The sequence below is a fragment of the Panicum virgatum genome, chromosome 1N, assembly GCF_016808335.1.
Source record: "Panicum virgatum strain AP13 chromosome 1N, P.virgatum_v5, whole genome shotgun sequence".
In the NCBI taxonomy this organism is placed as follows: domain Eukaryota; kingdom Viridiplantae; phylum Streptophyta; class Magnoliopsida; order Poales; family Poaceae; genus Panicum; species Panicum virgatum.
In genome coordinates, this window is record NC_053145.1 from 56,738,293 (window position 1) to 56,751,953 (window position 13,661).

At 52.3% G+C, this 13,661-nt stretch overlaps 2 protein-coding genes across 5 annotated transcripts in view; both read right to left on the minus strand.

Moving 5' to 3' along the window:
• Window positions 1-792: 792 nt before the first annotated feature.
• On the minus strand, window positions 793-3,948 carry LOC120656870 (chaperone protein DnaJ-like). 2 transcript variants are annotated; one of them, XM_039935069.1, is made up of 6 exons: window positions 3,645-3,948; window positions 1,721-1,798; window positions 1,549-1,624; window positions 1,363-1,436; window positions 1,198-1,268; window positions 793-1,077 (listed from the first exon to the last, which is right to left on the minus strand). In XM_039935069.1, the coding sequence occupies exons 1-6, from the start codon at window positions 3,675-3,677 to the stop codon at window positions 1,044-1,046; spliced, it is 366 nt and encodes a 121-aa protein (XP_039791003.1). In that variant the 5' UTR covers window positions 3,678-3,948; the 3' UTR covers window positions 793-1,043. The 2 variants fall into 2 exon arrangements, 1 of the variants encoding a protein (XP_039791003.1); XR_005668027.1 differs by having other exon boundaries at window positions 1,198-1,436; window positions 3,645-3,894.
• Window positions 3,949-3,966: 18 nt separating this feature from the next.
• LOC120656869 (UDP-N-acetylglucosamine transferase subunit ALG14 homolog) overlaps window positions 3,967-13,661 on the minus strand; it is a 29,994-nt gene continuing 20,299 nt past the window's right edge. For 2 of the 3 annotated variants that reach the window (XM_039935067.1, XM_039935065.1), the window contains exon 6: window positions 3,967-4,122. In XM_039935067.1, the coding sequence (XP_039791001.1) occupies window positions 4,104-4,122 (19 nt within the window). In that variant the 3' untranslated portion in view covers window positions 3,967-4,103. The remainder of the gene's footprint in view (window positions 4,123-13,661) is intronic. The other variant, XM_039935066.1, reaches the window with a different exon arrangement.

The following is a 13,661-nucleotide window of genomic DNA, read 5'->3' on the forward strand; positions in this document are numbered from 1 at the left end:
TTGAATCTTTGAATACATACATGAAGTATTAAATAATGTTAAAAATTTATTAATTACACAGTCTAACTAATTAGCACGAGATGAATCTTTTAAGTTTAATTAGTCTATGATTGGACAAATTTTCAAATAACAATGAAATGTGCTACAGTACCAAAATCTAAAAAATTTCACCAACTAAACACACCCTCTCACTTGTAGCACAAGGCAGTTGCAGCACTGTATGTAGATCGTGATTCGTGACTGACCTACCGGGTACCAAACGTCACACTAACCATTGCCCTACATGAAACAGTGAGGCTATTCATGATTCCTTGCGATTTGAAGGTCTCTCCTGTGCGCGATCATCATTGAGACGAAAGCTGATATGGCATAACTAGCTTCGACGCACTTTACAGGTCAAGTGCCGGCACTTGGGGATTAGAGTGCATTGAGTCAAAACTCAGAAGCGAGCCACTTGCTGATTTCGTATCACACAGAGATAACAAAAAGGACGCGCTGATCTGAAAAGAGGCGAGTGATTTGCAGTAATGATGCATATCTTGTCCAACCAAAAACTGCCGGTAGCGATGTCGGCTCGTAAGTCAGAAGGTTTCGATAATGCCAGCTGATTTTAACTTTTACCGTCTTAACTTCCATTTGGGTTAAACATAGGGCACCTTCCTAGCTACCTACAACAAACTCCATGCAGCGTACTGAGCAATTCTCCCTTCTTGTGTCACTCTTTTAACATCAAAATCCACGATTTTGTCACGGTTTAAATAAGAGAACAATGTACCTTACAAACACGAAGTGTTGCGAGGCTAAAATAGTCCATTCCGGTATTTAGTTTCTTTTGGGCTCCGCTTATATTGGGGGAAAAAATTTAATTCTGTATCCACGACCAGTCAGTCACCAATAAGAGACCTGGAAATAGTATACATGGATCTCTTTCGGCAGAAAGGGGTAAAGTACTAAAGTACCACTGTATGTGACACTAGACAGCGTATTTAACAAAGTACAATAAATCTGATGAGCATCAGTGATGGTACATCTGTACCTGTTGATCAATGGGGCTTCAATTCCCTCAAGTGTCGAGCCCTGGAAATGATAAATATTTAACATCATTATACAGCTTTAAGAATCTCCAAACATGTGGCTCCAAAGATAATCAATAGTAGAAAACATAACATAATATCAAAAGAAACTAGTTGTCTTTACCATTTTGAGTTGTGATCTATGCCAAGGCCATTGCAGGTAAGTATCATGCCCTTAAATCTTGTAAGATACTCCTGAAATACAAGAGAGGACAGAGACTATAAGCTGAAGTGCAAAAATGATAATTTGAAGTGACTGCTGTCTGGCTAAAGAACAAGAAAATCTTACACGCAAAGTATATTGATTGATCTCATAACAGCCGGAAAGGTCATATTCTAATCGCTTAGCTGGATCACTTAAAACTGAAAAAACAAGAACGTCAAAAGATATAAATCAGTGAAGTTTGTGAATGGTTCACAATCAGTGAAGGATTGTAAATGCTAAGTGTCTAAGTACTATGGACAGGAAGAATACCCTTGTATGCTTCATTAATCTCCTGAAATTTAGCTGTGACATCGCTATCTCCCTTATGCTTATCTGGATGCCACATCTGCAGTATGGGTTGGAATGAGTTAATCTATAAACCGTCTTTGCACGGATGACACTTGATATTTGCCTGAAGAACAGAGGTCGAACAGCATCTTACCAAAGCTAATCTTCTATAACTCAATTTGATCGTGTCATCAGATGCATCATAGTCAACCTCCAGAACTTTGTAGTAGTCCTGCAATCACAATGAAGTTCATGGAATGGATAAGACAGAATGAATGAACAGATGAATTACTATAACTGTGTGAGAACCATTTAAGTCACATTGCAATGGACATTTCTCAGAATATGAATGGCATTAGGTCCACTATACAGGTGAAATTGCAGTAGCAGGATAAGTAAAACTGTTACAAAATATCAAAAAAAGCTAACAAACACACATGCCCTGTTTGTTTTCGCTTAGCTTATAATCTAAGCATGGCTGAGAGAACTCGCTTCTCGTAGTTCAAATCTCTGAAGCGGATTACCACAGAAGCGAAAATAAGCGAGGCGTTTGGTGGGATTATCGCTTATTTCCACCGATAAGCTGATTATAATCGGAAACAAACAGGGCCATAATAAAACAAATCAACTAAGCCTAGGAGTGCAGTACCAAGAAAAATAGTGACTGGCTGACTATATAATGGTACAACAAGATCAAAGGTAACTAGCACGGGTTTAGAATGAGACAGGTCTTGAGCTTCTTGACTTCCACACCATATTGAGAACCAGCAAACCATTAAAACATATATCAACATCGAGTTAAATTTGCATAGTAGATCGCATTTGCTAGAAAAAGAATTCAGTCGAAGTGTCACACTTTACAAGGAACGACCAAGTACGAACCACACAAATATATGTTCACTTTCTGAAAGCAACAACTCACAAGTTACAACAGGTGTGACTGAAGATAGGAGGCCCTATTATGGCAGTCAAATTGATTTGCGCAAAGTAAACATCAAGTAAGACTTTGTGCCAAGAACCCATTTAAAAGATAACGAGTTCAACTTCTGTCCCAAATTTAGCCTTGCAGGGAATCAATGCAAACAAAATCAAGCAGAGTCCCGCCACATAATGAAATCATGCTGTTTAAAAGCCTGAGCATCGGTTCACAAAGGTGAACACTGCCAGGAGCGAAACGGAAGTATTATTTCAACAAGTGAGCATTACTGAACAGGACATGTTCCATCAAGCATGGAAGCTTGAATAATTTGTGCAAGGCCGAGGACCTTCTTGCTTTGTATGAACCAAATACACCCTACAAAAAGAACCAAATGGGCTCTCCTCCACTATGAAGTATTTCCTTGCCTGCTAGAAAGATTAGGAAAGGGAACCACACGAACCCAGAATGACAAGTCAAGCTTGTAACAATTAGGAACTATACACAATTCAGAAATAAAAACAACATTCAGTTCATATAGCAGATACAAGGCCAGACCAGCATCCTAACAGAGTTCTCATGGTAGTCAATACTATGAGTCTATGACAGCCATTTCTGGTTCACGAGTCACGATCAAACTACCTCTGAATAGGGATCATTTGGCTGCTGCATCTCTGATCAGCACTAAATTAAAAGCAACTGCAGATATTGTGAAGAAAGTTGAAATGGAAGTACTTGTGCTGCAGCCGCAAACCGGAATGCGACCTACAATTCAGCAGGATAAACAAGCCATTCGCTACGGTTGAGCTGACTAAGCCTAATTCTGGCCACTTCGAAAGGAACCATACAGCCCTGCGCACTCCACTAGAGAGACCGCAGCAAAGCAATACCACAGTGCGCCCAAAACTATTTGTGAGTTGTGACACTCACGCACACGCTAAAAGCATGTCGAAAATAAACCAATCAAAAAAACTGCGCAGACTCCATCGGCCTTTTCAGGCCAAAAGTAGGAAGCAGCTCTCAACCCAGAACTTCCAAATCCGGTGTCGCCCGCGTGGTCGAACTGAAGCGGAACGTCCACGAATCGAAGCTGAATGGCCTAGGGCACCCGATCTCTGGAAACAACCGGGGGGATTGAAGAGGAATCGCGTGTGGTGGTTACCTTGTGGAGAGGCTCCTTGCTTGCTCCGTCCATAAACCGTAACAACTCATCATCACCTCGAGCTCGCTTCGCGCCGCAGGGTTCCCTTCATCCGCTCGCGCGTTGAGATTCCCGGGCTCGTCTCGGCAGATTTGGGAGTAACCGGAGACCGGAGTCGATCGTCGATGGGTAGCTGTGGCCTGTGGGATCGGAGCTCTTGACGACTTCCCCCACCTTTTCCGTTTTCTTCTGTTTATTCCTATTTTGCGTGATGGATATGGGATAGCAGGGAAGGTGATGACGTGGATCTGACCCGCACACCTGTCCTTTCGTGTCACCGAGGGCTCCGCGCCGTGGTGAAGCCGTGACCACTTGCTTACTGGGCCGGCTGAGAGAAAAATGTGCAAAAACTAGCCTTCCTTGTTGGGCCGAGACTGTATCTGATGCAGACAACTTCACCTTTCTGTTCCTTCTCAGTTCTCACCTGGTTTGGAATGCACTGCTCAAAAAACGGTTTGGACAAAATAAGGTGTTGTTTGGTTCCACGTACTAAACTTTAGATCATGTCTGTCGGTACACTGTAATAGGGATACTCACTCTTACTGCAGCAAGGCAGGACCCGCGTAGTTACCCGTAGCTGCGCGGGAAAGATGGAGTAGCCAGGCCCCACAGGCCAGGTTTTTCCCTCACCAGGCCAATGGCCCCGGACCGTTCCCCGCCTGAGGATGGGTCCGGTGACGCCACGTGTCTACACAAAAGGGAAGCTCCGAGCTGACCGCCGAGGCCTCGGACCCCCAGAGGGGTCCGGGACCTCCTGCGCCCGTCCGGACGCCCCTCACCGTGTAGGGGTCCGGAGCCGCCGCGTGTCCCGGAGACGTGGGGTTGTGCGCGAGTCTTCCGCAGGAAGACTCGCCCACCTACCGTATTTAATGCGATGGACAAGGCGTGCTCTGCCGCCGCGGTACACAAGACAGCCTTTTGTCAGGCCCCGCTGCACGCCGCGTATTACCAAGGAGCACAGTGGAGCCGCCTGAGCCGCGCCCGCGCAGAGCCCGTCTGCCGCGTTAAATGGATACGACGGCTCGGCACTTTTCCATCATGCCACCTACGCCGCTCCCTACACAGCCGCTCAGCTACGTAACAGGCGATGCTACTAGCTGCGTCGGGCTCCGTCTCGACAAGACAGCACCAAGACATGATGGACGGAGGGCTCCGGGAGCAGGCGAGCGAATCCAAGAGAGAGATCTCCTTCGCCTGCAACGCCATAATGTATGAACACCCTGTTATTTTATATCGCATCGTTGGACCCACCTGTCGGGAATCCAACAGCCGTGTACGCGCCCCCTTGAGATATAAAAGGGAGGTGCCCGCTGTGCACAGGACGATCTCCACAATCCAGATAGGCTGAAACTCTCGCACCTTCTCACTCTCGTGGGAAAGCAATACAACACACAGTGGACGTAGGGTATTACGCTCCGGCGGCCCGAACCACTCTAAATCTTGCTGTGTTCATCGAGTTCTTGAGGAAGATTGATCTAAGACTAGCTAACCCCCGAGTACACACCCTCTGGGCTAGGGCGGGTGCCTTCCGCCACCCGGCTGTGGTTTGCAGCACCACGACATTTGGCGCGCCAGGTAGGGGAAAACAGCTGGTCGCATTCCATCATCTTCTTCGTCCCCATGGTTCGCGTAGACGACGTGGAGATGACGGAGGGGGTGGCGTCCTCCACGCCACATGCCTCTCGCGTTCCTGCTCCAGGGGCAACTGTGCCTGTGGAGCAGGCACCGTTGGCGGTGGCGCGCGCCGCCCGCCGGCAAGAGTCAGGGCGCCCGTCAAGGGTCCCCTCACAGGCTGCGAGCGGCGGAGCGCTGGCAGCGGCTAGGGAGTTGCTTCGCAACCCCCCGGCTGAGGCAGCCTCGCCAGACGCCCTGAGGCAGTGGCGGGACGACGTCGATCGTCTCCTCCATCTGGCTCAGGCCTCCCCCAGTTCTGCAAAGACTGGGCAACGACCTCCGCCTGGCAACGCGGTGGTACCTTACCACCAGCGTCAGGGCGGTGCATCGGCATCTGTGCGCTCCCCTACCGTGAGGGGTGCACGAACAGAAGACTTGCGGGCGGAGCTCAACCACCGGCGCGCGGGGGAGGATGCCCGCATCGCTGTCGAGAGGGCGCGAGAGCGCCGCCTCAACTTTGAGGGACGCAACCTCAATGCTGATCTGGACGCGGCGGCACCCAGGCCTCCGGTGAACGCCCGGATTCAGTCGGGCGCACCGGTGGCCGGGGTGGGCTGTGCTGCGCTTGCGGAGCGCCTCCGCGCCGTGGCGTGGCCACCCAAGTTCCGCCCCCACCTGCCGGAAAATTACGACGGTACTACTAACCCGTCGGAATTCCTGCAGGTGTACGTTACCGCCATCACAGCGGCTGGTGGCAACGGCGCCGTCATGGCAAGCTACTTTCATGTAGCCTTGTCTGGGCCAGCCCGGACCTGGCTCATGAATCTCACACCCGGGACGATCCAGTCCTGGGAAGAGCTGTGTGCGAGGTTCACAGCGAACTTCGCCAGCGTCTACCAGCAGCATGGTGTGGAGGCACACCTTCACGCCGTGAGGCAAAAACCCGGGGAAACGCTTCGGGCTTTCATCTCGCGCTTCACCAAGGTACGGGGTACCATTCCTCGTATCTCAGATGCATCTATTATTACTGCTTTCCGTCAGGGGGTGCGTGATGAGAAGATGCTCGAGAAGCTGGCGACGCACGAGGTGGAAAGCGTCACTACGCTTTTCTCCCTGGCAGACAAGTGTGCCAGGGCCGCTGAGGGCCGTGCATGGCACTCAGCCCCCCAAGATGGAGACACCAAAGCTGGTGGCCCCAGTGCTACCGCTCAGGGCGGTGGCAAGAAGAAGAAGAAGAACCGGGGTCGCGGGGAGCCGCATTCCGGCGGACCAGTCGTTGCAGCAGCAGCGCCAGCAGCGGCGCCGGCTGCGGCTGCAGCGGCTGGGGGCCAGAATACCCACGGCAAACGCCCTCGCCCGCAAGGTGGAAGCGGAGGTTCATGCCCAATGCATCCCACCGCTCGCCACAGCGCCGCTGACTGCCGCGAGATCCAAAAGCTCGCGAAACGGGTCAGTGGGCGGCGTGAGCAGTCCTCTAAGGATGGCTCACCCCCTCCTCGCCAGCGGGCCGGCAAGGAGAAGGCCTCTGACAGTGGGGCCGCGGCCGGGGAGAAGGAGCTGGGGTACCAATCCCCCGCCCGAGAGCTAAAGGGCATCTATCACAACGACGACTCCGATTCCGACAACGGCGACCGCCGCAAGAAGCTGTACGTAATGTATGGCGGGAGCTGGGAGCTTGTCTCCCGGCGGGACGTGAAAACCCTTCGCCGGGAGGTCCTTTCGGTGAAGCCGGGGGTCCCGAGGGCGGCGCCGCACCAGAGGTGGATGAACACCACCATCTCTTTCGGGCCATCCGACTGCCCGGAGAATATGGCCGGAGCTGGTGTGCTACCTTTAGTCACCGCTCCTGTCGTATCCAACGTGAGGCTCTACCACGTGCTGATTGACGGTGGAGCTGGTCTCAACGTCATCAGTTATGCAGCATTTAAGCAGCTGCAGATCCCAGAGTCCAAGCTGACTCCCTCTCGCCCATTCTCCGGAGTGGGCCCACACCCGGTGTTCCCCCTGGGGAGCATCACATTGCCGGTCACGTTCGGGACCGAGGAGAACTTCCGCACAGAGAGCGTCATGTTCGATGTTGCGGAGGTGAACCTCCCGTTCAACGCCATCATTGGCCGACCGGCACTCTACCGCTTCATGGCCATTGCCCACTACGGGTATTTGATCCTGAAGATGCCTTCCCCTGCCGGAGTCCTCACCGTGCAGGGTGACCGCACCGCTGCCGTCGCTGCAGTTGAGAGACTGCATACTCTGGCGGCAGAGGCTGCACGCTCCGAGGAGGATCCGTCCACCTCGCAACCCAGGGCGCCTGCAAAGGCTCCCAAGGTCCAACCATCTGACCCGGACCAAGTTCTCGTGAAGTCGGTACAGATTGGAACAGACTCCACCAGGACCACCCGCATCGCGGGAAACCTGGAGGAGAAATAGGAAGACGCGCTCATCGCTTTCCTCCGGGCAAATGTCGACGTGTTCGCCTGGGAACCGTCACAGATGCCCGGGATCCCCAGGGAAGTGATCGAGCACAATCTGAGGATCTACCCTGACGCCACGCCGGTGCGCCAGAAGCCTCGGAAGCAGTCCATGGAGCGGCAGAACTTCATCCGCGAAGAAGTCCACAAGCTCCTACACGCCGGCTTCATCAAGGAGGTCCACCATCCCGAGTGGTTGGCCAATCCGGTCGTCGTCCCAAAGGCCAACGGGAAGCTCCGGATGTGCATCGACTACACCAGCCTCAACAAGGCATGTCCAAGAGACCCCTATCCTCTTCCGCGTATCGATCAGATCGTGGACTCCACCTCCGGGTGTGAACTTTTGTCTTTCCTAGATGCATACTCTGGTTTCCACCAGATTCAGATGTCTAGAGAGGATAGGAAGCATACTGCCTTTGTAACAGTAGATGGGCTTTATTGCTACATTGTCATGCCGTATGGTCTAAGGAATGCCTTACCCACGTTTGTACGAGCTATGAACAAAACCTTCGGTAATCTAATTAGAAATATTGTTGAGGTTTATGTCGATGACATTGTGGTCAAGACTAAGGTAGGGTCAACACTAGTGGAGGACCTGTCCCTCGTATTCGACCGTCTTCGCGCCACCCGCACCAAGCTGAACCCAGAGAAGTGCATCTTCGGCGTCTCAGCAGGGAAGCTGCTAGGTTTCCTGGTCTCACATCGAGGCATTGAGGCAAACCCAGCCAAGATCAAGGCGATCGAAGCAATGAGGCCTCCTGGCCGTATCAAGGACGTCCAGAAGCTTACTGGATCTCTCGCTGCTCTTAGCCGCTTCATATCGAGGCTGGCTGAGAGGGCCCTTTCCTTCTTCAAGCTGTTGAGGAGGTCCGGTCCATTTTCATGGACCGAAGAGGCTGAACAAGCCTTCCAGGAGCTGAAGCAGCGCCTCACCTCGCTGCCAGTACTGGTGGCTCCAGAACCCAGTGAGCCGTTGTTTCTGTATCTTGCTGCATCTGCGGAGGCGGTCAGCATGGTGCTGGTCGCCGAAAGGATGGAGCAAACTCCCCAGGGGAGCACCAAGGACTCCTTGGCCAAGGGTGGTGAGCCGGACCCCGGACACGGGGGCCCGTCAGCCTCACCCCAGCTTGAAGGTCCGGGCCCTGCACAGGCAGATCCGGAGGAGCCTCATTCCAGTGGGAACCCAGAACCACTGGGGGCCCAAGGGACAGATGTGATGGACAAGGGCGAGCCGGACCCAGGAACTAGGGTCCGGACCGTCCAAAAGCCAGTCTACTACGTCAGTGAAGTCCTCCACGAGGCAAAGGCCAGGTGTAAGGATCGATGGACCAAGAGGGGGGGTGAATTGGGCCTTTTTCAATTTCTAAAGCAAGGTAAAGCAACCTTAACCTATGCAATACTAGTAGGGCACCAATTCACCAACCGGATAACTAAGCTACCTACACAAGCTAAGAGAGAGAAAAACAAAGTAAAGCCTAGCAAGGTAGAGCTAAGTTATGATCTCTAAGTCAAGCTCATGAGTAAATTGCATGAAAGAAAAATGCTTGAATAAAGAGAGTGGACAAGAGACGACCGGATTTTTTCCCGTGGTGTCGATGTGTTGGCACACACCCCTAGTCTACGTTGTGACACTCATTAAGAGTCTTGTCACCTCCCATGTCACCGAGACTTGGGCGCTCACTAAGAGTCTCCGTTCACCATCCCGGCGTGGTGGAGCTCAAGCCACGTACAATCTTCTTCTCCGGGCTCCCACAATCCTTGGCAAGCTCCGCGAGAAACACCCCGATCACCAAGATCGCCTAGGTGATGCCAATCACCAAGAGTAACAAGCTAAGGCCTTCACTTGAGCAAGAACCGATCACCAAGAACGGATGCACACTAGCTTCTCTCTACTCAAGTCCTTAATCTTGCTTCTTGATTGATTGAATGCACAAGTATGTGAATGATGAAGCTCAAGGTGGCTCTTGACTATGGTATGAGTGTTTGGATGTTGCCTGGTGTCAAGAGTGGGCGAAATGACCCATTGGAGGGGTATATATATGCAGCTCACACAAATAGAGCCGTTGGAGAAAAGCTGCCAGAAAACTGCGTAGCGCCGGTTAATCCGACGTCCCTCCAATAGTCATCGTCGGTTTAACCGGTGAATGTAAACTGCCTCTTCTGAAAACTAGCCGTTACAACTGGGGCAGATTAACCGACGTATCATCGGTTTAACCGGTGAGTGTAGTTGTCCACTGATCAACTGAAAAACCAAGTCTCTGGACAACTGCACCGACGTTAACTCAAACCTATCGTCGGTTTAACCGGTGAGGACAACTTTTAAATTCCCCTGAAAAACCATCTCACTGGTCAATTGCACCGACGTCTTGATTCAAACAGCGTCGGTTAATCCGGTGAATAGAACTTGAATTTCCCTGGAAAAACCAACTCTGGACTAATGCACCGACGTTAAATTCAAACACGTCGGTTTAACCGGTGTATTGAATTTGTCTAGACTCTGCTGACTTCGTTTAACCGACGTATGGAAAATTGAGAGCGTCGGTTAAACCGGTGTATAGACTTTTTCTGATTTTGTCTTTTCTGATTTGAGTCTTGAATGAAATCCAAATATTCTTTGAGATATAGTTTGAGAACCACTTATTTGAACTTCTAGAAACCTGAGTGACCATAGTGTGCATCCATTTTCAAATGACCATGTCCATGCTCAAGTTACTAAGCTTTAACCCCTCTTAATAGTGCGATCACTACAAAACTATAAAACCTATACTAACCTAAGTGTCCTTCTCAACCTTGTGACACTTAGGACTAGAAAGATCCTTAGCCTTGACATAAAATTGAGTTGAATATCGAGATCGCCTTTTTGAATAATGAAATTGAGGGGTCTCTTTTGACATATGACCAAATGAGCGATAACGATCTATTAAGCTGCACAAACTCATTAGTCACAATAATGGTTGTCATTAATCACCGAAACATACCTTGAGGGCCTAGATGCTTACAATCTCCCCCTTTTTGGTGATTGATGACAACATAATCATAAATAACGAGAGAGCGAGAAAGATAAAGCAAGATAAACACAAGCGAACTCGAAAAGAAGGACCAAAGAGCTCAACGGCTCAAACGAAATTCATAGATATGTCTCAAAGCACGGCATACTCAAGCGACAAATGTACATATCCATGAACTAACACCAAATGTGATACAAAGAATCAAAGTCCTGATAACTACGAGCTCTCTCTAGCTCTACCCTCCCCCTAACTCTGGTGCTCCCCCTAACACCTCTCCCCCTTTGGCATCAAAGCACCAAAAGGCGAGCTACGGGTCGTGCTGTCGTGGTACGGCGACAAAGCGGTCCGGGTCGTCATCGTCGGACGGAGAACTCTCACCCTCGGTGACAGACGGAAGCTGCTGGTCTGGGTCTGAGCTCACTGGGGGAGTAACTGTCGTGGAGGCTCTCGTGCTGGCACTGCCTGGTAGAGGATCCGTAGAAGTCGTAACCGGGTCAGCAGAAGAAGTATCAATATCTGAAGAGGTGACTGCTGAGGCTGCCGGCTGCGTCGACTGTGGAAGCAGGGACTCCTCTACTGCTCCTCCCCCTGAAGGTGCTGCCTGAAGTGAGGAAGGGAGGGCGACCGACTGAACCGCTGACGGTGAATCCTGAAAGAGTGTGGTCGCCGGCAGTGGTGAAAAGAGCGGACGACCGGCAGACCCAAAGAGTGCTGACATCGAGAACGTGGTCTCCGGTGTCGCTGTAGTAGCTGGGGCTGCAGTAGGCGCTGGAGGAGGAGGAGCTGGTGTGACGGCAAGCTGAGGTGCTCCAACACCCTGAAGGCCTGGCTGTCCTGGCTGCTGCGGGGCGAGTCCGGTGTGAGAGTAAAGCTGTGAGATCATCCCGAACATCGCCATCATCCCCTGCTGCATCTGCTGAAACTGAGCGTCTGTCCTCTGTGAAACTCTGTCGATAAGCCCGACAAAACGCTCCTCGGTCGCAGCCCTCTCTCGGGCGGCCTCTCTCTGTATAGCAGCCAGCTGAGCCTCGTGAGCTCTCCTGGCCTCCTCCTGTGCAAGCCTGTCCTCTCTCTGCTGAGTCACGAGCTGCTGTAGAAGTGCGGTGAGCTCGGACGGCTGAGACACCTGGGACTCAGAGACTGTAGCAGGTGCTGGTGACTCTGGAGCTGGCTCTCTAGACCCCCCTGCCTCGTGGTCGTGACTAGCTGGGGCTGCTGCAGGGAAGTACTCTACGTCCTCGGAGGAGTCTGACTCAAGCTCAGACCAGTGTATCTCATCCTCTCCTCCGGGAAGCTGTGCCTCGGCGGCAAGCAGTGCCTCGTCCTCCTGTGCCACACGGGCCTGTGCCTCTGGTGACAACTGTGCCATGGCAGCTCTCTCTGCCTGTCTGCCCCTCCTCCGGTCCTGTGGAGCTGTCGGTCGGTAAACTGGGAACCGGGGAGCCTCGTCGTGACGGTAGGGAGCGCTGATGGGTGACTCTGCTGGCACAATCATAGAACATATATAGCTGATCCAGTGTGCAAAGGGAAACTGTCGCACCACACCCATCCCGTCTGTGATCACATCCTCTATCTCAGCCAGAATAAAGTCAACTATGTCAAACGGCTCGTGAGTGAGGATGTGTAGAAGCAGGAGCTGCTGCAGTCCTGTAAACCCCTCTGGGTAGCCACTCCTTGGTAGCAAAGTCCTCCGGAGTGCCATGTGTACTGCGTATGCCTCTGGGGTCAACAGACTGGGAACTCTGGCGTAGGAGGCAGGGAACGGCTGGCGGAAACACTGAGAGATCGCCTCATGAGAAGGTGCAATCCCGCCAATCATCGCTCTGCGCGGTGGATCTGCATCTCCGTAAACCATCTCGTGCAGGGAGACGTCAACTAAGTCAACTCCGAGAATCCCTGCTATCGTCGCTCTCGACAAACCAAAGACCTGGCCTCCATAAACAAAGTGTACTGCTCGACGCTCGGGAGCAATCCAGGCCGTGGCATAGAAGACTCTGACCCAGTCCTCAATATATCTGTTCTGCTCAATCTGGAGTAACCTGGGCAGGCCCCTGAAGTGAGCGAAGTGCTCTCTGACATCTGCTCCCCCTGCGGCTGTCCTCAGGGACACCCAGTCAAGCACTCTGTGCGGAAAGATCCTGTGACCCCGCCTCTGGTAGGTCTCGTAGAAACTGGCCTGAAGAAGCGTCCAGAACCTACGGTCGACTCGGCTGTCACGGGTCACGGGGAACCAGTCCTCCTCCTGAACACTCCACCTGAGCCTCTTGACCTTCGCCGCATTGGCCTTGGTCAAGTTCTGGAGCAGCACACCTGGCTCCAGACGCACAACAGTGTCCATACGGAACACTGCGCGCTCGGCCTCTAGGGCCTCGGCTCTACGAGCTGCTGCTGCTGCAGCTGTGGACCTGCGAGGCTCCTGTGGCTGGTGACCTCCTCGCGTCCTCGGTCCAGTGCGACGCTCGGTTGCTGGTGAAGTCTCTGCTGCTGGGGATGTCTGCCGAGTGCGGCCAGACCGTCGTAGAGTCGGTGACTCCTGTGTGCTCTGCCCCTGAGACTCCTCGGACTGCTCTGCCTCTGAATCTGAATCTGCAGCTGTATCTGACTGATCTGACTCTGCTGCTGCTGCCGTCGCGGCTCTGGTGGCCCTGGCACCTCTGACTCTACCCATGCCCCTGCCTCTGCCTCTGCCTCTGCCTCTGGGGTCCTCCCTGATCTGGAACGGACGAGCGCGGCCTGATGCCTGCTCCTCGGCGGCCTTGGCCACCATCTCGGCCCTCTCGGCCTCCTTCTCTGCACGAGTCCGCTTGCGAGCGGGCTTCTCGACCACAACTTCCTTACCCTTCCTCTTCTCGCGACCCATCTCGAACAGGCAATATGACGAGCACTTG

Bases quoted from the DNA above. Each gene is read 5' to 3' on its own strand.
- LOC120656870 (XM_039935069.1), bottom strand. From the start codon at position 3,677: ATGGACGGAGCAAGCAAGGAGCCTCTCCACAAG. The intron at 1,269-1,362 runs GTAAGATTTTCT...CTTGTATTTCAG, and splicing joins TCAATCAATATACTTTGCGT to GAGTATCTTACAAGATTTAA. The intron at 1,078-1,197 runs GTAAAGACAACT...TATCATTTCCAG, and splicing joins ATAGATCACAACTCAAAATG to GGCTCGACACTTGAGGGAAT.